At 52.4% G+C, this 26,693-nt stretch overlaps 1 protein-coding gene across 1 annotated transcript in view; it reads right to left on the reverse strand.

The window, feature by feature from the left end:
- Window positions 1-26,693, reverse strand: part of Dop1b (DOP1 leucine zipper like protein B) — a 106,636-nt gene that overhangs the window by 50,658 nt on the left and 29,285 nt on the right. Inside the window, exons 6-19 of the mRNA XM_059277668.1 lie at window positions 21,753-21,942; window positions 20,111-20,209; window positions 19,352-19,475; window positions 17,719-17,828; window positions 17,089-17,203; window positions 11,221-11,341; window positions 10,055-10,174; window positions 6,905-7,007; window positions 6,068-6,259; window positions 3,977-4,655; window positions 2,485-2,756; window positions 1,915-2,067; window positions 786-886; window positions 27-217 (exon numbers count right to left, since the gene is read on the reverse strand). Of these exons, the coding sequence (XP_059133651.1) occupies window positions 27-217; window positions 786-886; window positions 1,915-2,067; window positions 2,485-2,756; window positions 3,977-4,655; window positions 6,068-6,259; window positions 6,905-7,007; window positions 10,055-10,174; window positions 11,221-11,341; window positions 17,089-17,203; window positions 17,719-17,828; window positions 19,352-19,475; window positions 20,111-20,209; window positions 21,753-21,942 (2,570 nt within the window). The remainder of the gene's footprint in view (window positions 1-26; window positions 218-785; window positions 887-1,914; window positions 2,068-2,484; window positions 2,757-3,976; window positions 4,656-6,067; window positions 6,260-6,904; window positions 7,008-10,054; window positions 10,175-11,220; window positions 11,342-17,088; window positions 17,204-17,718; window positions 17,829-19,351; window positions 19,476-20,110; window positions 20,210-21,752; window positions 21,943-26,693) is intronic.

Raw genomic sequence — 26,693 nt, forward strand, 5'->3', positions numbered from 1 at the left:
CCATGGGGACTCCTCAAGCTGCTCACCGGCTGAGTTCTCCTGCTTGAGGCAGTGGATCGACGTCCTCTGGGTTTTGGGCTGGAGCAGCAGCAGGAGCATGGGTTCGAGGATGCGTGCCACATCTCCGAGGGAGAGTGCGCGCACCAGCCAGCCCTGGGCTGCAGCACTGATGGCACCGTCTGTGCAAGCCAGGCTGTCCAGGACGACAAACAAGGACCTACGGGTGGAGAGCTGCCACTCAGTCCCCACTCTGCTGCCCCGGCCAGCCAGGCATCATCCTACACTGAGGCCCTGTTGTTGACCACAGACACCCCGGGGAGCTTCATCATGCTGGCCTTAGGGACCAACTGAATGACACGCTGTGTGCCTAGCAGCATGCCGTGCTTTTAGAGACAGAGAGGGCACATGGCGAAGACAAAGCAGAGTAGAATATACCGAAGAATACGACATCCTAAGCATGTAGCTGATGCTGTAACAAGTGAAGTGGCTGCTTGAGGTCTAGACCATCTGCATCCCCCAGGATGTCCTCTCATCAGGGCAAGCTGATTCTGAGGCAGGGTGGGTTCCTCATCCCCATCACATTAAAAACTCTCAGAAGAGTCTCACACTTCTGGGCTAAATGAAATCACAGGACTCTGGATGCCATGTCCTATGCAGCATGGACTGAGGTCAAGGCCGGGGTCACAGCTCCAATGTGTCAGTCTCTCTCTCCCTCCCGAGCCCTGCACAAGCCTGGGGTCCCCACGTGGCTGAGGACGGTAGATCACGATGGAGAACGGCCTCACCTGTCAAAGGAGCGGTTGTGGGACGTCACGCGGCTGCCCTGGATCTCTCGTGTCAGGTGCCAGATCACAGAAAATCGAAACAGAGCCTCCAGCCTTGTTCCCTTATGAGGAAATAAATGGGAGGAACTTGGTCTCGTGACTCTGTATCAGTCACTGTAGGGCTCATATCTATGTAGTTATTTGTGGTACTGGGGGGTGAGCCCTGGAATACTCCAAGCAATTACTCTACCTAGGCTTCTTTCAACTTTTTTGTTTTGATTCTGACACAGGGTCTCACTTAGTTGTGCAGGCTGGCCTTGAACCTGGAATCCTCCTGCCTCAGCCTCCCCTGAAGGGATCACTGGCCTGTAACACCGGCTCAGTGCCTTATTCTGGCCTCCAGAGGTACCAGGAAGACACAGGGTACACATATATACATGCATGTAAACAAAACATACACATATAATAAAATTAAATAAATCTATCTTTTTAAAGAATTATTTATTTATTATGTATACATTGCTCTGCCTGTATGTATGCCTTTTTACCAGAAGAGGGGACCTGATCTCACTACAGATGGTTGTGAGCCACCATGTGGGGGCTGGGAATTGAACTCAGGACCTCTGGAAGAACAGCCAGTGCTTTTAACCACTGAGCAATCTCTCCAGCCCAAATAAATCTTTTAAAAAGAGATTTGGCATCACAGTGTCCAGAATCACACCCAAGTCCTATGGTCCAAGGAAAACACAGAACACAGTTCCTTTGTGTACCCTGGAAATGTCAGGCCCAGGAGCCTTAACGAGCAAGACAATCAGTTGGCAGAAAATTCTCAGAAGTCCAACAACTATCTACGACTAAGCCTTACAGGCAGCTCCAAAGGCTTCCAAGTCCTAGCTTCCAGGAAATCGGGGCAAGTGTCCATGGTGAGCCTCAACATGGACACACTGTGTTTTTCAGGACCCTAAAAGGAATGCCTCCATCTGCTGGAATCTTCCAGCCCTGGGCTTCCAGATCACCTCTGCTCATTAGGACATCCACTAGCCCAGAAAAGTCTTCGCCTGGGTGGGTACAGTCTGCCTTGGGCATGTAAAGTGGGGCAGACGCAGCAGCCTGCCGGCCACAGCACATAGGCTACAGGTGCACAGCTCACCTTGTCCGGGTCCAGCAGGGCATGGCAGATGATGTCCTCGCAGATGTTGGCCGTCGGAGCCAGGCAGTGCAGGCGATAGAAGAGCTCTACGCAGGTCATGTGATGCTCGCGGGTCTCCTTGTTCAGCTGACTCCAGAGCACACGAGCCACCCTCTGTGGGGGGAAAGGAGTGGGGTGACTGGAGCTCAGAAACACCCGTGCCTTTCCTCCTCGTGGGAGGAGGCCCTGGAGTGCAGGCTTCTATTTATAGCTGCTAAGGGAGACTCGTGAGCACCCATGCTGTGCCACCAAGGCTCAGGACCAAGCAGAGACCCGCCAGCAGCTGCCTGGCGAGAGGCCCCAACTGCTCCCCTCAGAGCTTGTTGGAGGGGAAAGGCTACATGCCGAGAGAGGCTTCTGCCCTGTGCCTGCTAAGGGGCACAAACGGCCAGGACTGGATCCAGAGACAGACCAGCCAGTCCAGGTCCCCCCAACCCTGTGGTTGCCGCTGGACCTTCACAGCCCTTGGGCCAGCCTGGTCTGAGGAAGAGGCCCACTGACCTACACGCACATGCTCCCAGTGAGAAATACCTGATAGAAGTCTGTTTTCTCCGCAATGACCTTCAGGATCCCGGGAGCAATGGGAGGGACCGTCACCATCTGTAACTTGCCAAAAAACGGGTTGTTCCCAGAGGTTTTGTAGCGCTTCATCTTGTCCTGGATGACGAGCGCCAGGGACTGGGAGTGGTTGATCACTTCCAGCAGGGTGGCGACGGCGATGTTCTGGAGGGCACAGTCGCTCACGCAGCAGCAAACGGTCATCAGGGATTTCAGCCAGGATGGAAAACTGCAGTCCCCGGCTCCTGGAAGGGCAGCGGACAGACAAGAGAGGCAAGCCGGTGACAGCGGTTCCCGCTCAGGGGCCACAGCACCCACTCTGGACAGTGACAGGGGTCGCCTGGACAGCAGTGCGCTCATCGGTAGGTGACCTCCGCGGTGAGACTCCCTTGAAAAGAAGGCCGTCCTAGAGACACTCGGGTGAAGAGGAGCCCCACCAGGGTGGGCCTCTGTTACGGTTTGGAACTGAACTGTCCCGAGAGGCTGGTGTTGGAACACCTGATCCCCAGCGGGTGGCGCTGTCCTGGGACGTTGTGAAGCCTGCGTGTCGGAGGCGGGTCGGTAGGATGTGGCCGGTTAGGGCCTGCCCATGTCTCTACTGTCTTTCTCCCTGCTTCCTGATCTGCCAGGATGTAAGGGGTGGCCACCTCATGTTTCCATCACACTAGGTCAGCTGTCCCGTCCCTGTTACCAGAGACAATCTCCTGAGACCCTCAGCTGAAAGGAACCTCTCTTCCTCAGGTTGCTTCTGTCAGATAACAGTCACAGCAGCAACAACAAAATTAACTAACGGATCCCCAACGCAGCACCGTGCCTGGAGCCCTCACTAAAGGAGTCGTCTGTATGGGGTGATGGGGCTGTGCTCCTAGGACCGCTTGCCACAGTGGCAGCCTGGAAGACACAAAGGGTTGTTCCCACTGCAGACAGACAGAGTACAGGTCTGCTGACGCCTTGCGCTGACGCTTCTGGTCTCTAGAACTGTGAGACAGGAAGTTTCTGTTGTTTAAGCCGCTCGGCTTTGTGATGGGCGGCTACGTCTCTAACAACACTGGGTACCTTCCATGAGTCAGATCTCCGGGTGGGCCAGACAGGTTTACAGACAAGGCCCGCCCAGAGAACCTGCTTGCAAGTAAAGCCACAGGAGTCAGACGCGAAGCCAGCAAGCTACCACTGGTGCAGCCAGTTAGGAACAAGAAAGGGAAGAGTGTGGTTGGTACAAACCCCTAACCGAAGGCTTGGTGTCCAACGTGCTTCGATCCACACGTTTTCAGACTTGGGGAAGTTTTCAGAGTTTCCTGAGTGATCTTCCCTAACCTAAACTGACCGTAAATCGTGCGTCAGTGTCTGACTGGGAGGCCGTCGCTGCCCCCTTCCTGGTGGACATGACTGTAGGTATTTGGACATCAGGCCCCTATCACAGGATTCCCGACTGGCCGGCCCTGCCCTGGGAGGGCTGCTCTCTCACCTGGCGTCTGGAAGAGCGTGTCACACAGCTGCTCGGTCTCCTCCTCAGACAGGTAGACGGGGAAGGTGGCGCAGTCCAGCAGCAGGTGGCAGGCGGCAGCGAAGGCCTCCCTGCAGTCCTCCTTGGAGCCCACCAACTCCACGACCACCTGGTCAATGTCCCACTCGGTTTCCGCTTTCCTACGCGGGCTGCTGGGCACAGATGACGGCGACTCTGAACTTTTTGTCTTAAAGGGAGACCCGCGCGCCGTGAACAAGTCCGAAAGCATTTGTTTAAACTGGGGCACAGTGATGGGTTTGGGATCCCAGGAGCCCTTCCTGCCAGAGTGGCTGATGCTCTGTGTCTGGCCCTTGCTGCTCTTCTCTGGGGGCTCCTCGGGTTTGCTTTCCTCCCCAGACACTGCCAGGGATGCTGCAAAGATGTTCTTGCTGGCGAAGTTGGCAATGAGCTCCTGGATGCAAAAGAACGTCCTCTGCATGCTCCCGTCCTTTTTCCAAATGTCGTCTCTGTCAGCAGACACCCGCGGTACCCTTAGGTGCTCAGAGAGCTCTGGCGACGAGGCGCTGAGCCCGATCCCACTGTCTTCAGATTTCAGTGGGGGGAAGGGAGCCTCCTCATCACCTGCGACTACAGCCTTTGTTTCCAAAGTGATGTCACTGTTGTCTCCTTTTACTGGACTCTGTAAAACATAAAGAAAGCCTGTATCCCATCCCTCATGGCTCTTCCGCTGCAGTTAAACCAGGACGATGGCGGTCACCACAGTAGTTTGGTTTCCAGACCTGAAGTTGTTTCTCTAGATTCTTGCCTTCCATGCCCTATAGACACCTCCCCACACCCTCAGTAATGGCCAGCAGGAAGGACACTTAGGACCACCTGACATTCTTTAACTGACCACTCGCTGGTCACTTCTAGCAACGCTCAGCTGGGGCTGAGATCAGGAGCTTTCTAATCTTCTCACCCACGTTTCAGCGGAAAACTAAGAAAGGAAGGTCGCTCTGCCACGTGGGCGGGAGCTCTCCTCTGAGGCCCAGCATGCTGCAGTCCACCCGTCAGTCTACAGCATCACCAACTCATCCAAGAACTCTCACCCCTAAAGAGCAATCTGCCTCAGTATCCCCCTGAGCCCCAAACCCGTAACTGTTCAGCTGGTTTGGCAACACCTCTCACAATTTCAAAGGAGCAATCATGCCTTTCAGTCACAGCCCACTGACTAAACTGTATCCCTCAGAGACTCAGGCACCCACCTACACACACTGTGTGAGGATGCTGTCTGCAAACCTTCTCAACAGCGAAAACCAAGGGGAGCTAGACAGCGGATCACGGGTACAGTTACTGGACAAGGCCACATCACAGAGGGACATGCAGAAATTACCACACACACAAGGGTGCTCCCGTGGTACAGTCTGAGAGAGCAGACAAAGTGACCACACAGAGCGGGTTATGATGGACTGTGCCCCAGACAGGTGCTCAAGTCCTAACCTCCAGAGCCTGGAGTGGGGTCTTATTCGGGGAAAGGGTCTTAGCAGATCATAAGTGGGGGGCATCTGGGTAGCCTAAATCCAAACAGGCTGTTGTCTTCATAGAAAGGGGGAATTTAGGCACAGACTGCACACACAGAACACCATGTGCATGTGAATGCAGAGATGGGGTGGGGTGGGGGTGGTAAAATTCTGACAAGCCTCAAGTACCACAGATGGCCAACAAGCCCAGCAGAAGCTTGCAAAGGGGTCTGGGGCAGCTTCTTTTATTTATGCTGGGAGAAAACAACCCGGAACTCCAAACTGGGAAAAGTGATTTCTGTTATTTAAGCCACACTGCCAATTCAGGGCATACTCTATCTGCATTTTAAGTGAGTCACGTCACATGCACACAAACTCACAGGGCTGCCTGTGGTTATTAGCACTGTCTAGCCATTCATGGTGGCTATGGGGCATGGGTGTGGGTGACATGAAGGAGATCAGCTACTCTAAACTTTACAAGTGTCCTGAACACAGTGGCTACACATCTTCTTGTCCATATTGTTTTCCAAACCATGCCCATTACCTCCCACTACTCAGAGCACCACAAGCACCCCAGTCCTGGGGTACATACCGAGTTCCCACTGGTGGGCTCCATGTCTAGGTAGGAGGGAGGCATCTGGACTTTGCTCAGCACCTTGAAACATGTCTTCAAGGCGTGTGTGAGCTCAGCTAAGCTCAGGGCGTCCACCTCCTCAGCCAGAGACTGCAGCAGGCAGCCGAGCAGCTGTGGGAGGTACTGAGTCTGCACCTCCGAGTACAGTTCCTGCAACAGAGAAGAAGGGCCAGTCACTCCCCACCACTGGCCATACCAGGAGAGCAAGAGCCTCAGAACAGCACCTTAGACCACTGAGATTTCAGAGTCAGTGTCACATTAGCCCCAGACCAAGGATGTCGTCCTCTCCTTTCCACTCATTACCTTCTCTTGGATAAAGTACTAACACTGTCTGCCACATGCATCATATGTGTTCACTGTCACCTCCAAAACTGTCCATCATCTGGTTTCCATACTTTGGCTCAGCCTATTACCAGGCCCAGAATTTACAATCCCTTTAATTAAAACAGCAAAAATGAGCCAGAAGGTGGTGGTGCGCACCTTTAGTCCCAGCACTCTGGAGGCAGAGGCAGGTGGATCTCTGTGAGTTTGAGGCCAGCCTGGTTTACAGAGTGAGTTCCCGGGACAGCCAAGGCTACACAGAGAAACCCTGTCTTGAAAAACAAAAACAAAAACAAAAACCAAACAGCAATAGCTGGGTTTTTGCCCCAGCTCAGCGGGAAGCGTGTGCTTGGGAGGCAGGAGGCGCTGGGATTGGTCCGATCATGAGAAAGGAAGGTAAGATTACACGGGCTACACTCTGACAAGCCAGCAGAAAGAGCGTTGAGCGTGCAGGGGAGCATCGCGTGTACCTACCAAGGGAATCACATCCAGCAGGAACACGAGGAGGGTGCAGAGCTCCGAGACGCTGGGGGGAGGGCCGGCAGCTTCTCCAACAGCCGCAGTCTGCTTCGCTGGTCTACGTCAACACAGGACAGGAGGTCAGTCCTCTCCCACAACCCCTGCAAACACCTTCTCTTCCTGCTTTACCAAGACGGTCTCTCTGGGTAGCTCTGGCTGTCCTGGAACTCACTGTTCTGTAGACCAGGCTGGCCTTGAACTCAGAGATCCGCCTGCCTCTGCCTCCCGAGTGCTGGGATTAAAGGCTTTTTGTTTTTGAAACAAGCCCTCACTAGAGTAGCCCTGAGTAGCTTCAAAGTCACTGGGATTACAGGCATGGGCCAGCATGACCGGCTCAATTTCAAACACCTTATGGTGTCCAGCAATTACTCTGTTTCGAACACTGTGGAAGACAGCTTCTGTGGGGGTCACACCTCAGTTTTGGTGACAGACTGCCTAATGTGGAGAAGTACTGGTGAGTGTCCTGCTGGAGTGCCTCTGAAACAAATTCTTCTGACTTAATCTTCATCTGTTCAGGTGTGGACTCACATCCAACAGACACACAGCGATGTCACTATGTACGGCTGCAAGTCCCTAGTGCCAACCGAAGACGGGTTTCCAGGGGAACGGCCTGCGTTACACAACACGGGCCAGAGGCTGTGTTTTACTGTTTGTTTTTTCTGTTTGTGTTTGAAACAAGGTCTCACTACACAACACTGCTGACCTGGAACTTGGTATGTAGACCAGGCTGGCCTCGAACTCACAGAAATCCTCCTGCTTCTGCCTCCTGAGCACTGGGGTCAAGGGTGCACGCCATCACACCCAGCTTATGTTTTCCTTTTTGAGGTCCCTGAGAGAGCTGTCTTCTGGAGACTGCAGCCCCACTGACTAATCCACTGCCAGGTGCTCATCCCCGGAATCAGCGTTTGTTTCTAAACAAGCAGAGATGAGCAGGGGTGGTCCGGATGGGACAGGCTCTCACAGTCTCGGGCACTGGAGCACTTGGTCCCCAGTTGGTGGCGCTGTTTGGGAGGTTTAGGAGCTGCCGCCCAGCTGAGGAGAACATCCTGCAGGTGGGTCTTCACTGTACTCCCTGTTTGAGTTCTGTGTGTGGTGCCTGCGGTTCTAACATGTGAGCGCCCAGCTTTCCTGTGCTGCCAGCATGGCCGCCACGCCTCCTGGCCAGGATGCTTTCTCACCCTCTGGAACCACAGGCCGAAATAAACTCTCCCATAGCTGCTTTTGGTCATGGTGTTTTATCACAACAACAGAAAATAACTAATTCTTGAGGACCTGAGTTTGAATCCCCAGAACTGAGGTAAACACAGATGCAGCAATGTATACATATAATCCAGTGTTCCCACAGGGAGAAGGGAGGTGGAGACAGGAGGATTTTACAGACACTCATGGGCCACACAAGCGCCATGGTCCACATGCACACAAATAAACACACAATACTGATAAAATAACTAGCCCGGGCCAGTGATACAGCCTGTAATGCCAAATACTTAGGAGGCTGAAGCAGGAGAGCAGCAATTCAGCCTGGGCAACTCAGTGAGACTCTGTCTCAAAACTACAACAAGCAACAGAACATGGAGGTGCACACCTTTAACCCCAGCACTCAGGAGGCAGAGCCAGGTGGATTTCTGTGAGTTCAAGGCCAGCCTGGGCTACATTGTCCATGCCAGCCACAACTATATAGTGAGACCCTGTTTCAAAACAAACAAAACAAGGACAGGAATGTGTGGTGATATTTTATTTGTGCTCTAACAAATAAAGCTTGCCTGCGGATCAAAGGACAAATCTAGCCACTATATTAAACATAGAGGTCAGACAGTGGTGGCGCACACCCTTAATCCTATCACTCAGGAGACAGAGATCCAGACATCTCTGTGAGTTCAAGGCCACACTGGGAACAGAGCCAGGCATGGTGGCACACACCTTTAATCCCAACACTAGTTAATCACAGAGGTCTGGAGACAGGAAGTGACAGAGCTGGGTGGAAAGAGGAAGTGATGTAGCTGGGCAGAGAGAAGAAGTGAGATGGCAGGGCACAGAAAGGTATACAGGCGTGAGGAAGTATACAGGAAGTAGCTCTCTCTAGGGCTACTAGCAGTAAGAACTTGTGACTGTGGCTTGTTCTGTCCCTCTATCTTTCAGCTTTCACCCCAATATCTGGCTCCAGGTTTTTTATTAATAAGACTGTTTAGCAATTCGTGTTACAGGAATGTGGCTTAGTGGCAGAGTGGCTTTGTGCTTAACACGCACAAGCCCCCGAATCTGATCCCAACACTGAAAAGAAAGAAGAAAAGAGGCAAGCTGCCACAGCACACTCTACCCTCCCTGCCGCTGCTGCTGCTGACTGGGCACAGGGACAGTCAACTCGGGATGGTTTCAGGGAGGCAGAGGAGCACTGAGGAGCCGCTGAGAAGTCAGGCATGCCTGGCATCGGACTCTGGCGGCTACTGACCTGCTGTGCTGGACAAGACCCTTTACGTCTCTGGGTTCCAGCTATCTCACAGATCCACAGCATGAAAACAAAATGCCTGCTTCTCAAGTGACTGCTCAAAGAATTCACCTCAGGCTTTGTAGCCACAGGACATGCATGGGCAAAGTTTACATGGGAAGTTAGTTTCCATCACAGTTCCAGGCCCCTGTAGGATGGGGTGGGAGTCGTGAGCCCACGCAGTATTCAGTGCTGGGTTAACAGTGGCACAAAGCTCATCATAATAGCTTAAAACATGAACATTGAACCATTTCATGGTAATTTCGTAAGAACTTAAGAAGACTGGAGAGTCTGAGTTCAGCACCAGACACCTGCACCTACGCCTGGGGAGGCAGACGGGGCTTGCAGGAGAAACTGCATCGATGAATGCAAGAGAACACTGTCAGGGGGCAGTCTAAAGTTAGAATTTAATGAATAATAAAGTGGCCCAGGGTCTTGAAACACAGATCCAGTCTCTGTCCTATCAGAGTCCTACATGACAACCAGCCTGTGTCCACTGGCCTCTGAAGCTCAGGAGAGACCACTGAGAGTCACTACCCGTGAGACCCTGGCCCTCCACACAGCCACAGAGCCGGCCACCTGCTCCCCTGCCCACACATCGTCCTCATCAGCACACTCACCTAAAGCACTCCTCGAAACACCGCGCCATGTAATCCCACAGGAAGTCTGTGCTGAGCGAGGAGACCAGCAAATTGACCGTCTTCACAATCTCGGAGGCGTGTCTGTTTTCTTTGATTGTGCTGTAGAAGAGAGAGAGCGACTAAACACACTGATGGAGGATCCGAATCACAGAAGGTGGTGCCGAAGAAGCCTCTGACAAGCTGATCAAGATACAAACGCCGCTGCTTCAATTACAGGAGAGGAGTTCCACAACGCCTCCCTAAATAATAGCTTTTCCAACGTTTTTCACCTCTCCTTTGACAATCTCATACACATATACAATGCACCATGGTCAAGCCTACCCCGACCCCTCCTGCCCCTAACATGTCCCCTCTCACCTTCTTTTCGTAAACAACCTACTGAGTCAATTATCAGTGCCTGCACGAGCACGGTCACCGTGCCAGCAGCCACACCCCTGAAGAAAACGACTCCCTGCTAAACAGTGTTCTTACTGATGGGTCTCTTAGAAACACGTAAGGGTTATTGTGAAAAGAACATGACGTTCAGCACTGGTACCCAACCCCACCCTCACCCCCACCCAACTGTAGGTTCAGCAGAGAGACTTGGCTACAGGTTTATGTATTTGCTTACTATGACGCTGGACGTCAACCCAGGACCTTGGACATACTAGACAGGTGTTCTACACCAAGCTCCACACCCAGCCCATCGCTAACAGTTTTAAATGCATATGTGCAGCTCGGTAAAGCCCTCTAGGGAACACTACAGAAATCCTTACTAGGTATACAAAGATACACGACCAGTTGAAAACATGGAAGCCACCTGAAAGGTGATGTCAGTCAGTAAGGGACTGGTCTTTTCATCAGGATTAACTTAATGACAAGTTCCTGAAGAGGAAGCTCGGGTAGTCACATTCCAGAGAATGTGCACCACCTGTGCACTACAGATCCAGTTGCCTTTGCTGAATGATGCTCAAGCTTGATCTGTAATACCCCTTACTGCAGGCTAGGAGGGGACTAAAGCTCTCCCCACATTCCCAAGGAGGGGCTGACCATGGGGCTCCGACCTGTGGCCTGCCCCCCACACCCCTCAGCACTTGATGATTCATACTGAAGAGCAGAGGGGGACAGTGGAGGAGGGATTATCGAAGCGGAGACTGTGCTCATACCTTATTAGCAGATTCCCACTCTGAGTGTAGCTAAGTTTAAGGTCAGAGCCAAGGACATCATGGCAATAAGCATAAAAGGCTCGGATGACTTCCAGAAACAAATTCTCAACCACTTGAGGTCCTAAAATCAATAGAAACCAGTTAGAAAAGAACTAATAATATAGTTAAATGTTTGCTTTGAGACGTGGCGCAGGCTAGTCTCAAACTCTCCACATAGCCAAAGATTACTGGATGCTGTTTCCTGATGCTGGCCAGGCACTCTACCCACTGAGCTACATGCCTAACCCTTAACCATCAAATTTTAAACTAACAGTACCAAGACACACATAGAACACACGGAGTAACTCCATCCGTGTAGTCTTTTTAAGATGTATAGGTATAGTCAAGGGTTCCGGCAGCGGCGGCGGCGGCGGCGGCGGTGGCAGGAACATCTTGGAGGAAAACAGCTGCACTACTGCACAGCGCACTGCGTCACACCCTGTTGCATTTGGGCACAGACTGACGCCTTCCCACAGCCACACACGCAGGCACTGCGCTGCTGTCCCTGACTAGACAAGGTGACAGGTCACAGCAGGCTCCAGCAGGTTGTCCAAGCCAGCTTCCCCTGGGTGGAGTTCCAAACCCGTGGACTGCTTGGCCAAACCCCACTCCGTAGAAACACCACAGGAGACAACTTCCCTGCCTTCTGCTCTTGCAATCAAGAGCAAGAACACCAAACGTGTGTCCTGAGAAGCTGGACGAGAGCCACGGAACTGCACCAGGCCCGCGTCAGCGCCGCGTCCTGGCCACGGGGTCATGTGGAGGGACGAGTTTTTAAGCGCCTGGTCCTGGGCACATCCGGAGGGATGAAAGCACGCCCGCTCTCAGCGAAGGGAAACTCCGCCTCTTGGCTGTGCAGATGGCGAGAGCACGCTCCTCTTATGTGCATTTGGTTTTCAGTGCTATGACCAAACCTGTAGCCTCACTGAGCAAATGCTCTAACACCGAGCTACACGCTGAGCTTCACAGACTCACAATGTGCCTCTGAGAGAACTCTTTTTATAATTCATTTATATTTTATGTGCATTAGTGTCCTGCCTACATGTATGCTTGTGTGAGGGGGTCGGATCCCCTGGATCTGGAGTTACAGACAGCTGTGAGCTGCCGTGGGGGTGCTGGGAATTGAACCTGGGTCCTCTGAGAGAGCAGCCAGTGCTCCCGACTGCTGAGCAGTCTCTCCAGCCCGTGATAGAACTATTTTTATAAGCTTTGTGTGTGTTTTATCTGCTGGAAGGGTGCCAAATCCTTCCTCCCACAGAAGGTTTTGCAGCCTCTTTCACAGAGACAAGAAGACACGGCTAGAGCCCACCTGCTCAGAGTGGGCCGGACCGAGAGGCTGCCTTGTGCTCCTGTTTCCATACAACCGACTCTATCTACCTACACACACGTCCCTCCGACAACCACGTCAGCGGAAGAGCAAACTTCACAACTGCTCTCTCAAACACTCACCCTCTTCTACAAAGTCCAGCCTGCACCCGGCTAAACGGTGCGGTTTTTTGCTCATGACAGGGCAGCTTTGACACGGAACACACATCTCCTAATGCTAAGTCTTATTTCTCCTTTGAATGTCTCCCTGAGCCACACAGCAAGCACCCAACATGCTAATACTACTCGATCCACTTCTTAGGCTAAGACACGACTTTCCTGAGATGGAGTTTACCTCCAGGTACAGAGGAATCTTGTGAGCCGTTGGCGGCGGTGGAGGTGGGAAGGAGGAAAAGAGAATCTGAAGGCACAGGCACTTCAGGAAGAAAGGCTCACACTGTGGGTTGGTCAAAGCCGACGGGGATTGTGAGGCTCGGCAAACACCCTATTTGTAATATATCAGGCATCTCCGGGCAGCTGCGTTCGGCACACCAGGCCAGCAGTGCTTCCTGAAAGGAAGGCTCGGCACTGGGTGACCTCAGGGAAATGAATCACCTTCGGACTCTCCCTTTGTAAGGTGGGTATCACAGAGGTCCTACCTCCATGTTGGAGGTGTGGAGACATGAGGCATGCAAGTCACCCCAACAAAATAACTGATGGGAAAAAGCTGCAGGCAGGACCTGTCCAGACGGCTCAGTGGGGAGACGTCTGCCACCGAGCCTAGCAAACCCAGTTTGACTCCTCAAAGTTGTCCTCTGACCTCAACATGTACTCCGTGGCACGCACAAGAACACGTGAGAGTGCACACGCATGCACAGTACATAACACATGCAATCGTTTTTAGAAAACTGCAGTGACACATAGTCCCTGTGTCTATAATCCCAGGACTTTGGAGGCAGAGACAGGAGATGATGGATTCGAGGCCACCTGGTTACAGATCCAGTTCCAGGCCAGCCTGGGGGGTACAGACAGACGGTCTCAAAAACCCAACGCACAAAGAAGACCAGCGTCCTAGTAGCTGGGGTGTCTCTTCCATCGTGCTGCCCTGGAGCACATACTGTCCTGGCCACACAGCACACACTTCTCACACTGTCCCGACCACACAGCACACACTTCTCACACTATCCCGGCCACACAGCACACACTTCTCACACTATCCCGGCCACACAGCACACACTTCTCACACTATCCCGACCACACAGCACACACTTCTCACACTATCCCGGCCACACAGCAGACACTTCTCACACTATCCCACACAGCAGACACTCCTCACACTATCCCACACAGCAGACACTCCTCACACTATCCCACACAGCAGACACTCCTCACACTGTCCCACACAGCAGACACTCCTCATACTATCCCACACAGCAGACACTCCTCACACTATCCCACACAGCAGACACTCCTCACACTATCCCACACAGCAGACACTCCTCACACTGTCCCACACAGCAGACACTCCTCACACTGTCCCACACAGCAGACACTCCTCACACTATCCCACACAGCAGACACTCCTCACACTATCCCACACAGCAGACACTCCTCACACTGTCCCACACAGCAGACACTCCTCACACTGTCCCACACAGCAAACACTCCTCACACTGTCCCACACAGCAGACACTCCTCACACTATCCCACACAGCAGACACTCCTCACACTATCCTGGCCACACAGCAGACACTTCTCACACTATCCCACACAGCAGACACTCCTCACACTGTCCCACACAGCAAACACTCCTCACACTGTCCCACACAGCAGACACTCCTCACACTATCCCACACAGCAGACACTCCTCACACTATCCCACACAGCAGACACTCCTCACACTATCCCACACAGCAGACACTCCTCACACTATCCCACACAGCAGACACTCCTCACACTATCCCACACAGCAGACACTCCTCACACTGTCCCACACAGCAGACACTCCTCACACTATCCCACACAGCAGACACTCCTCACACTGTCCCGGCCACACAGCAGACACTTCTCACACTGTCCCACACAGCAGACACTCCTCACACTGTCCCGGCCACACAGCAGACACTCCTCACACTACCCCAGCCATACAGCAGGTACTTCTCACACTGCTCCGACCACACAGCAGACACTCCTCACACTATCCCACACAGCAGACACTCCTCACACTATCCCGGCCACACAGCAGACACTCCTCACACTATCCCAGCCACACAGCAGGTACTTCTCACACTGCCCCGACCACACAGCAGACACTCCTCACACTATCCCACACAGCACACACTCCTCACACTATCCCAGGCACACAGCAGGTACTTCTCACACTGCCCCGACCACACAGCAGACACTCCTCACACTATCCCACACAGCAGACACTCCTCACACTATCCCAGCCACACAGCAGGTACTTCTCACACTGCCCCGACCACACAGCAGACACTCCTCACACTGTCCCACACAGCACACACTTCTCACACTGTCCCAGCCACATGGCAGACACTCCTCACACTATCCCGGCCACACAGCAGACACTTCTCACACTATCCTGGCCACACAGCAGACACTCCTCACACTATCCGGGCCACACAGCAGATACTTCCCATATTATCCCAGCCACACAGCAGATACTCAGAGCCGAACTCTGAACTAACGACCGGAGGGCTTCACGGCCGATGGATGCTCTTGGCTTTGTTCTTGCCAGAAGGCGACCGTACCCTGGCCTCTTAGACAGTACCCTTGAGCTTGCAATGCCATACGGGGGTGGGGGAGGGGAGTCTGGAGACTCCTGTTATGAGGCTCAGGTGACATCAGATCTGATATGAAGGGCTAACAGAGGGAGAGGTAACTTTCCTCAACAGACTCTCGGGGATCACAGTGTGTGTGCAGGAGGGGCCAGGGGTCACAGTGTGTGTGCAGGAGGGGCCAGGGGTCACAGTGTGTAAGAGGGGCCAGGGGTCACAGTGTGTAAGGGGGTCAGGGGTCACAGTGTATAAGGTGGGTCAGGGGTCACAGTGTGTGTGTAAGGTGGGTCAGGGGTCACAGTGTGTGTGTAAGAGGGGCCAGGGGTCACAGTATGTGTGCAAGAGGGGCCAGGGGTCACAGTGTATATATATGTACAAGGGATCAGAAGGCCACAATGTATGTGGAAGAGGGGTCAGGGGTCACAGTTTGTGTGTAAGAGGGCCCAGGGGTCACAGTGTGTAAGAGGAGTCAGGGGTCATAGTGTGTAAGAGGGGTCAGGGGTCACAGCATATAAATAAGAGGGGTCAGGGGTCACAGTGTGTAAGAGGGGTCAGGGGTCACAGTGTGTAAGGGGGTCAGGGGTCACAGTGTATAAGGTGGGTCAGGGGTCACAGTGTATGTGTAAGGTGGGTCAGGGGTCACAGTGTGTGTGTAAGAGAGGTCAGGGGTCACGGTATATGAATAAGAGGGGCCAGGGGTCACAGTGTGTAAGGGGGGCCAGGGGTCACAGTGTGTAAGGGGGGCCAGGGGTCACAGTGTGTAAGGGGGGCCAGGGGTCACAGTGTATAAGGGGGGTCAGGGGTCACAGTGTGTGTGTAAGGTGGGTCAGGGGTCACAGTGTGTGTGTAAGAGGGGCCAGGGGTCACAGTATGTGTGCAAGAGGGGCCAGGGGTCACAGTGTATATATATGTACAAGGGATCAGAAGGCCACAATGTATGTGGAAGAGGGGTCAGGGGTCACAGTTTGTGTGTAAGAGGGCCCAGGGGTCACAGTGTGTAAGAGGAGTCAGGGGTCATAGTGTGTAAGAGGGGTCAGGGGTCACAGCATATAAATAAGAGGGGTCAGGGGTCACAGTGTGTAAGAGGGGTCAGGGGTCACAGTGTGTAAGGGGGTCAGGGGTCACAGTGTATAAGGTGGGTCAGGGGTCACAGTGTATGTGTAAGGTGGGTCAGGGGTCACAGTGTGTGTGTAAGAGAGGTCAGGGGTCACGGTATATGAATAAGAGGGGCCAGGGGTCACAGTGTGTAAGGGGGGCCAGGGGTCACAGTGTGTAAGGGGGGCCAGGGGTCACAGTGTGTAAGGGGGGCCAGGGGTCACAGTGTATAAGGGGGGTCAGGGGTCACAGTGTGTGTGTGTAAGGTGGGTCAGGGGTCACAGTGTGTGTGTAAGAGGGCCCTCTAAATGCAGAGTCTAACTCAACCTTTTCCATTTTATACTGAAATGTTCTCATTTACAGAGGAGCAGCTTGCTCGTGGTCACAGGCATATGGGGTCCCTTATGGGTTCTAAACCAAGGTTCATTAGTAGTTACGACAATGGAGTGAACAGATTCGCTCTGCAGGACCCACACGCACCCACAGCAGGAGCCTGAACTTCATCTACTGTGCAGAGCAGAACACCAAACCATATGCTTTCAAGACTCTGTATGCTGACCACATCTGTGTTTAAACTCTCCCAAACATGTGATCTACATCTGTCCGGCGGCCGTGGCTTTTCCCACAGTACCTATTTCTGGCTTGTCCAATAGACTGACGAGGATGCGGAAAGGCTTCAGGTAGGCATGGTGGCGCTCCTCTACGTCAGCGTCTGAGAACTTCTGATGCAGTATCTCAGCAAGAGCCTGTGTTTGTTCACAAAGCCACACATTAGGGTACGGTATGTGGGAGGGGACAGCATTAGTGGCTGTCTTAATGCTAAACACGGAGGGAGAATGAGGAGCAGCCCCAGTCCATAACGCACAAATGTCAGTCAGTCCTTCAAGGGCCATACTCAGTGTCTACTTGGAGGTCTCACAAAGAAATGCACTGAAGAGCTATGATAAGGATCTGGGGCTGGGTCAGTGGGTGGAATGCCTGCCTAGCACGCATGCCGTCCTGGGTTCAATCTCTGGCACCAGTAAACCAGATCCAATGGTGCACACCTGTAATCTCAGCACGTAGGAGACTGAGGCAGGAGGGTTAGAAGTTCACGGTCATCCTAGGCTACACAGTGAGTTTGAGGCCAATCTGGGAAACATGAGATTTTGGCTTAAAACAAACACCCAAAACAAAACACAAAAACAGAAAGAAAGAAACAAGACTGTAATGAGAAATGTCCTGATTGTGGTCAGATTTCCATTTTCAGAAATGTCCTTACCTCAACTAAAAGATCCTTGGAGTATTTATCAAAAAAATATGAGGATTGGTCTTCGTAAGAATTTGAAATGACAGATTCTGGCACAATGGTATTTCCTTTAATGTCTGAACCTATAAAGAATAAACAGAGGCTGTAAAAAGACCCTGTGTTTCACAGGGATACTGCATTGTGCAAACTCCTCACGCTGCAGTATTTTAATAAATCCAAACTCCTTCAACAGAAAAGCAAAGTCAGGTCCAGTCCCTTTTCCCTGCTCCGGGAGGTACAGGTACGAGGCAAGTGTCCTACAACTGAGCCCCACATCTTCTGACAGTGACGTCCTGGCTAACATCAGGCAGGGAGAACTCCTCCCCGCGGGCATCAGTCAGTTTGTGCCGATCATTCACTACCCCTCTTCTGCAGTAGGATATAAGGACTGGAACAAAGATCATTTCACCTCACAGTTTGTCCAGCACTGCTTGACGTCAAGGCAGACTGCCTGACCCACTGTCTGCATGCCCTCATTTGGGGCTCTGGATTAGTTAGTGGGATCTCCAGGGCAAAGAAGAACATTCTCATGGTATAAGCAAAAACCTGAGGTCCCAGGCTAAGCAAGGCCTAGAGCTTTCTCCACACAGAATGCCATGGTCTTTCTTTTATTGGTTTTTCAAGACAGAGTTTCTCTGTGAAGCCCTGGCTGTCCTGGAATTCATTCTGTAGCCCAGGCTGGCCTCAAATCAGAGATCCGCCTGCCTCTGCCCCTGAGTGCTGGGATTAAAGGCGTGCACCACCACTGCCTGGCTGGGGCTGGAGACCTGCTTTGATGGTTAAGAGACATCCTGCTCTTGCACAGACCTGAGTTAAGCTTCCCGAACCCATATTAGGAGGCTCGTGACAGCCTGTACCTCCAGCTCCAGGGAACTTGGCAGTTCCTGGCCCTTGTAGGCACTGCACACTAACATGCACAAATAACTCAACACACACACACACACACACACACTACACACACATACACACATTTTTTTATTTAAATCTAAATTTTCCAAAGTGAGCTGGAGGTATATGAAGCCCTGGATTTTTGTCCCCAGAACTATGTACACTGGGCTTGGAGGTGAAAGCCTGTAATCCCAGCACTGTAGTCTGTACAGAGTACACACAACAGGCTCCTGCCTCCTCCACCTCTGTTCTTCTGTACTGAGGATTGGGCCCAGGCTTGTATATCCTAGGGAAGCCCCTCCTATTAGGCCACACCCCTTTCCTAGCTTAATTTGGTTTTGAGATAGGGTCTTGCTATGTCTCAGCCTAGCCTTAAACTCTTACTGTCCTGCCTCAGCCCCCTTGTCCTTTGGTTAACCCAAATGTCCCACCACACCTGGGTTTATAACAAGCTTCTCATTAAATGCCATTTAGCTATAGATTTTTTGGTTTTTCCAGATCTTAAAATGGGACTCAGCTGGAATTTTAAAACCCCACTTACTTCTCTTTTTAAAAAAGTTGCAGATAATCACAGCTCCTGTAGGAAGCCGACCTCAACTGGCCAGGGCTGTGTTAGTCATGGCTGTCTTTCCACAACTCATGATTCAGAAACATCACTCGAGGCAACACTTATCCCACAAAGCAGCACTGAGGCGCACACTCACACAGCGCTCAGTACCTAGTAACCAGGCGTAGAGTCTTCTGTTGAGAGACATGTCCCTTCTCAGTAGGGTCTGCGTGGCAGCAGAGAGAATGTGTACAACATCACGTCTGAGCAGGGGGATGGCTCTCTCCTCGGGATCCTAGCGGAAGGACGGAGAACGCATTACTGAAGGGAACGCTGAGGAGGCCTCTGCTTTTGACATGTCCCACCCCCAGAAGACAGCTGCCCACCAAAGACTCCAGTCCATCGCCGCTTGCTTGGCAGCCAGTTCCTCAGAACTGACGGTCTATCCTGGAGAGACCAAGATGCGGAAGCCAAGGAAACGTCACCAGAGTCACAAGGTCCTTCCCAGTGATGTGTAAGCAGTATAACTAACTGCCGGTGAGGGGAGACTCTGCCGTGAAGGTGGTGAGTCTCCCAAGGGGTTCCAGAGAAGTTTCTCTGAGTCTCAGCAATGCCAGGGGAGGCCCTTCCATGGTGACGATGCAGCTGCCTCTGAGTCACCAAGCAAAGCCATTGTTTCTCCAAGCTGGGCTAGGGGACATCATTCCCTGGCCTGTCGCTGGTGCCCTATCTGGCATAAAGAACCATCTGTTCACCTCTTCCCAGGACAAGTCACACAAGGCCCACAGAATAAATAAGGGCCATCCATGGGCTGAGGTGAGTGGAGACTGCCAAGTGGCTGAGCTCCATGACTGAACTGCTGTGGATACAAACACCTGCCCTTTGCCTTTGAAGTAACAGGAAGTGTCCAGGAGGGCAGACGTGACTCACCAGACAGGTATAAAATGGGAAGAAAAACAGAATGATTTCCAGGTTATTTCTTTGTACAAGAACATTCACGTCTAGCAGTGATGCACACAGTGATTTCACCTGAAAAAAACAACAACAAATCATAGTGCTTGTTCCTAAGAGACCCAGTACCCTCGGCCGGCTGCTCTTGTGCAGACACAAAAATTACGTAACCTTTGCTGGGAGTCTTGACATGACATTAGTCCACACAGGAGGTTGGGGGTGGGAGCAGGGCTTCAAACTCTGGAGACTATGAGGCTACATGATGTGAAGAAGACACACAGCTGTACACCTACCTCACCTGAGAGCTGGGGGGAACTGACTGTGCACCCAGTTCGAGATCTTAAATTCTGTAACAGGGTCCTCACATAAAACGAAAGGAAGACATAGGGTCCAGTGGACCCCAAGTCAAGGCAGTTCCTACTGAGTGTCCTCTCTGAATACAGAGGAGGGTGCAGACACACCGATGCTGGAAGCCACGAGGCTTGTGGGAAGCTATGAGGTTATGAGGCGTGGGGGCCGAGAGTCTGAGGAGAGAGCAGGTGAGCAGTCAGCTGGGAGCAGACTAGGATGCTCCTGAATTGGGACTGTGTAAGCCACGTATCACAGCAGCACAAGACAGGTGTGAGCTAAGTCTGCCTTTACAATAGGAATCCCTCAGTGACCGACAAAGACCCGTTGAAAGTGGGTGGAGGTAGTCAGTGGGAAAGCTGTCGGCCCAAGGGAGGCTTAGGCAGGAGAAACAGGGCCGTAGAAAAGGAGAGAACAAGCAGGTTATACTCACAGGGCAGGAAAGAGGGACACACACATGCAGGGATCTCCTACATCTCAACCACAGCCTGGCGGGGGTGGGGTGGTCTTCAATTCCATCATGTGACCCCCAGAAAGAACTATGGGAAAGTTCCACCACTCCTCTGCAGACAGGAATTCCTGCTAGCACAGACTTTTGTAACCCACTGATTTAATCTGGAAACATTAAGTTCAAAGTGCCGGTTCACGACCAGGTGGTGACAGACAGCGTGCCATCAAGCACAGGGTCACGGGTTGGGAAAGATAAAGGTCTGGGGTGCTCCCATTACCCAACTCATGGGCAGGGTTGGGGTTACCAGGGAATGCGGGTTCCCCTGAAGGGCCTGGAGAAGGAGGCTGGGGAACCTGACATTTAGGTGTGAGGGCAGTCTAAGAGGACCAGGGCACAAAGAACAGGGCAGGAGTCCCCAGGACACCAGAACAGGGGAGGAAACAAGACCAGAGAGAGGCACAGCAGACTCCTGGCAGTGGCTTCAGGCACCTGTGTGCACAGCCACGGGTCACTGAGGAGCCACGCTGCCAGGCCAGGAGAGCGGCCTCAGTGGGTAAAGGGAGTGCGCTGTTGTTCCACAGGACAGGACCCAAGTTTAGTTCCCAGTACCCACATGCTCCCAGGGCTCCGGGTCTTCTTCTGGCCTCTGTAGGTGCCCATCCATCCTAATACCTCTCTCGTTCTCTCTCTCTCTCTCTCTCTCTCTCTCTCTCTCTCTCTCTCTCTCTCTCTCTCTCTCTCTCTCTCTCACACCACTCACAAATAAGAATGCTCCCTGATGGAGAAGCCATGCCCACATCTCCGGGGGAGCCAGGCACCTACCGCGAGCTGGTAATCAGTACCCAGCATGTACTTCTGCTCCTTGCCCGGTGAGTCCCTGCTGATGTGGCTCACCACAAACAACGAGGCAGGGAGGCGGATAGAAGGGCTTGTCAGGACGCTGCCCCACAGGGCGGTGTAGAACACCTCCCGGCCCACCACCAGAGACAGTCTCAGGAGCAGGGCATCTGTTCTGTTGGGGAAAGACAACACGGTTACAGGGTTCCTCAACCTTCTGCACTGTGGGAGAGCAGGACACTCAAGGGTTCGCCCCTGGCCAGGGAACCCCATCTTCCTGTCACTCCAGACCACTGTCATCTCTACACTGGCGCATGTCCTGCCCACCTGCTGTCACGTGTCACACTGATGTGGCACACAGACCACCTCTCGGTTCTGGGGGTGGAATTCAGGTTGCTGGGCTTGGTGACAAGCACCTTTACCCACGGAGCCATTGCCCCCTTTACTACATTTTTTTTTTTTTTTTTTTTTTTTTGGTTTTTCGAGACAGGGTTTCTCTGTGTAGCTTTGCGCCTTTCCTGGAACTCACTTGGTAGTCCAGGCTGGCCTCGAACTCACAGAGATCCGCCTGGCTCTGCCTCCCAAGTGCTGGGATTAAAGGCGTGCGCCACCACCGCCCGGCCCCTTTACTACATTTTTAAGTAGATTTACTTTATTTACGTCTGTATGTCTACGTGTAGGTATGTGCATGTATTTGCAGGTGCCTGTGGAGGCCAGAGGAGGGTACTGGATGCTCTGGAGATGGAGTTAAAGGAGGCTGTAAGCCACCCAACATAGAAAGTGGGAACCAAACTCCAGGCCTCTTAAGGCAGCAAGTGCCCTTAACTGCTGAGCCATTCCTCCAGCCCCATACATTTAATTAATGCATTCATGTGTGTTTTGCGTGTGCAGTGTGTATACCTGTGTGTGCATATGTATGTTGCATGTGCTTGTGTGCTTGCATGCATGAACAACAGGCACGGACAGTTTGGAGGACAGTCTGGAAAAGCTGACCTCTTCTCCCACCATGCGGGTCCTGGGTATCGGACTCCAGACACCAGGCTTGGTAGCAGCCACCCTAACTGCCGGGCCATCTGCCAGCCCCCCTTTATTTTTAGACAGGGAGACTCTGGTATCCCAGCTGGCCTCCCGCCTCAGCCTCCTGAGTGCTGGGAGTCACAGGTGTCAGTCACCAGGCTTGCCACGCCTCCTTTCTTCACTTCATCTTCCCGTGACATGACACAGAGTCAGCAGCCCATGATGAGCGTCACCATCAGTGGATCAGGGCCCGTTTTCCATGGGTGCTAAAGCGAGGCTCTGTTCTGTGGTGCTGGCACTGAAAACCGCATGTGGGCTGGTGACAGGCTGCCAGTGACCCAGCAGAGAGGGTTCACCCCCGGGTTGACTCATCACCTGCAAGGACTCCATTTCTCATGTTTCCTACCTGCAGAGCGTTGGGAGGAAAGAAGGCCAGGAGCTGCTCAGTGTAAAGAGCAGCTCACAGCGTTCCTCAGCTCAGCCCTTCTGTGTTCAAATCCCGGCTATGGGGCCTGGGACAGGACTGACCTCTGCACGAACCCACACTCAGCCAGGAGAGAGAGCCAAGAGTCTTTGCCTCTGGAAGACGGTGCAAAAGTGGACTGGGAGTGTGTGTGTAAAAACAGCACAGAGCAACAGTGGGTACATGGGCTACGCTGCTGGATAGTAGCCCTAGTGCCCCGGGTCCTTCACGGTCCCCAATGCCAGATGAGGAGCACGACACACCAATCACCTTCAGCTTGCTTTTTGATTTCAAAAGCAAATCAACAAAAGGAAAGGGAAAAATACTTCCTGTAAATATACACTATGGTTATATATTAAAACAGAGTTTGTTTTTAAAAATGAGTCTGGGCGATTAATACAGAGACTCACACCTGGCCAAAGTGTAGAGACTAGAGGACTGCAGAATGCTGTGCTCCAAACGGAGCACCTGGATCACCCTCCCCCCCTGAGGCTCAGGGGTGGAAAGACCAGGAGCCAGGGGCCGGGAGGAGTGCTGGGGCAGTGCCTGCTGGACGTGGTACGGCCGATGAGCTCACAAACTCACCGCACCTGGGGTCACTTGCACAAGACCAGCAAAGACTGGGTCCCTCAACAGTTCATCAAGAGAAGGGAGGGGCTGGCGAGGCCCACCCTCCCTAAGGGGGTCACTTCCTGCAGCGACGTAGCCCTTCCTAAGGTGACGATGCTCTTCAGGAAGCCCTGTTCAAACTCAGTGGGTCACACACAGCAAACACAGGAAAGTGGGAGCCTTGCTGGGAAGAGGACAGGCTTTGGGGCCGGAGAGGGTCAGGGGCAACACAAGGAGGACAACATTCATTACATAGATTCATGAAACTGCCACAGAATAAAAAGTTAAAGAAAGTTTTCAATGCGCCTGAACCTTTCTGCCTCATAAAATATCTGCAGGAAATGATGCACTGGATCTTAGGAGAACAGGGCTGAGGAGGTGAAAGTCAAGCCAGGAGGTTAGGCAAAGAACACAGGAGGGTTTTGAGGATGAAGGTATTGATTGGTCTTCTATTAAAAGCTGAGCAAACACACAGGGCTTGGCTCTGCTCAGTTCTGGGCCGTCACACTGGGCGGAAGTACTGTTGAGAGGCTGCATTATGTGGTGAACTGGACAGATGAGTCAGTGTGTGCCCTGCTGGGCAGCCTCTGGGCTGGGCAGAGGAGATGCTCCTATGTGAGGAAGAGACTCCTTATCAAGGAATTACTTCAGGAACTCCCTGCCCTCGACCTAGATAAAACCCACTGTGAACACTAGAACATACATGCACATGCTCTTTTGTTCTGAACAGACCACCCCCAAGTATGAGACACAGGATGAGCTGCCAGCCGCTTGCACAGCTCCCCCAAGGAAGGCTCCACCATCAAAGCCAGGAGACTCTCCTACTGATCCAATGCTCAGGACACTGGCTGGCTTTCTGTACCGAAGAAATGCAACTGTATATCTCGTCACATTATTCTCACTACGAAAGAAAGGCCAGGCCTGGTTGGCAGCTTTGGGAGGCAGAGGCAGGTGGATCTCTGAGTTCGAGGCCAGCCTGGTCTACAGAGTGAGTTCCAGGACAGCCAGGACTGTTACACAGAGAAACCCTGTCTCAAAAACAAAAACAAAAACAGGGGCTAGAGAGATGGCTCAGTGGTTCAGAGCACTGACTGCTCTTCTAGAGGACCTGGGTTCAATTCCCAGCACCCACATGTCGGCTCTTCTAGAGGACCTGGGTTCAATTCCCAGCACCCACATGTCGGCTTACAACTGTCTGTAACTCCAGTTCTAGGGGACTGGACACCCTCACACAGATATCCATGCAGGCAAAATACCAATGCACATTAAAACAAACAAAACAAAACAAAAAAACACAAATAAAAAAAGGTCACAAAGAATAACTCTGACATAACTACACTCTGGAAAAACAAAATAACTAGGGTGAAAAACTAGGAAACTTTCTATCATGATAGAATGACTCAAATTACCTCTGTGGTTAGGATCTAAGAATCAGTGTGCAGTTTATAATACAGAACCCTAAACTTTTCTTCAAAGCCAACTGACAGCAATCATCACCACCATAACCGATCAAGCCCACGGTATCTCCATTCTTCCTCATTCTCCCTGCTACCCTGTCCCTCCTGCAGACACAAGCGCCATCAAGTGACACCGACCTTTACAGAGTGTGAAGTAAGTGGGTAGCCTGCCTAGGGATGGTACCACAGCCCCAGGCACCTCACAACCTCGGCTCTGACAGACAGGAGGCTTGGTGTCGCTGGAGCCATAGCTCGGTGTGACCCTTTGAAACTGAGCAAGCAACACAAATAAATATGCACGAATATCATCAGGTATTCAAAGCAGCATTTCTCACCACCCTGCAATCCCAGTTATGGGACATGGAGGCCAGGGAGAGGCTCCCAGGAGCCTTGGGATTTAAGACCTGTGGGGGAAACATAGCAAAACCCACTCTCAAAAGCCAGAACAGATAAACCAGAGTTTCTTAACCTAACACTACTGACTTGGGGCTGGCGCTTTGTCCCAGGAGAGCTTACGAACCTAGGTTGCCTGTGGCACTGTAGGCCTCTGCCAGCTACCCACCAGCAGCCAACCCTTCCCCAACCTCCCACCAGAAAGTTCCAGGTCCTGCCGAGCAAAGCAGTATCACTCTGCAGATGAAGAGCCTGATTGTGCTGTTGTTGAGACAGGGTCTCACTATGTAGTTGGGGCTATCTTCAAACAAAGGGTGATCCTCCTGCCTCTGCCTCCTGAACAATGGGATTAAGTGTATGTACCCAAGAGCCATTGACTTAACCGGTCATTTCTAGTTAAGCTGTGTCTCTTTTTCTTTTCTTTCTTTTTTCCTTCCCTGTGGATTTCTGAGGCAGGGTCGAAGCTGATCTGGAAGATGCTATGTATCCTGGCTGGCTCTGCCTCGGCCCCCCTGCGGCTAAGGATCCCAGTGTATGTCACTATACCTGCCTCTAGCCTTCACTTTCTCACAGCCATCAAGGCACTCCTCCTCTTCTCCTAGAAAGGAGTCGGGTGAGTATTCACCGTTTTAATCTCATTTTCTTAGTGCAGCAAAGCACAGGCGTGTGGCTTTGGTACCTTCAAAGGGCTCTGGAATAGGTAATAAATACGCCAGCCTCCAGAGGTTAGAAGCCAGAACGGTGACACTGTCGCACACAGGCCAAGAGTCCCGTTGGTTTGCGCGCACTGAGAACTGCAAACGGGAAGTTTCCACCTACGTGAAAGCAGTGCGTTACTTCATCCGCACAGCTGGGTCTAGCCCAGCCCTTCCCAATGTCTCCCAACACTGACACTGTGACCCTGGTCCCTCCTCTTCCTGTCTAGGCATGAGAATTATGTGCTGGGGTATTTCGCTCTCTTCGTAAGGGCTCAGGAGTCCAGCTCTT

This window comes from Peromyscus eremicus, chromosome 12 (genome assembly GCF_949786415.1).
Source record: "Peromyscus eremicus chromosome 12, PerEre_H2_v1, whole genome shotgun sequence".
NCBI lineage: Eukaryota > Metazoa > Chordata > Mammalia > Rodentia > Cricetidae > Peromyscus > Peromyscus eremicus.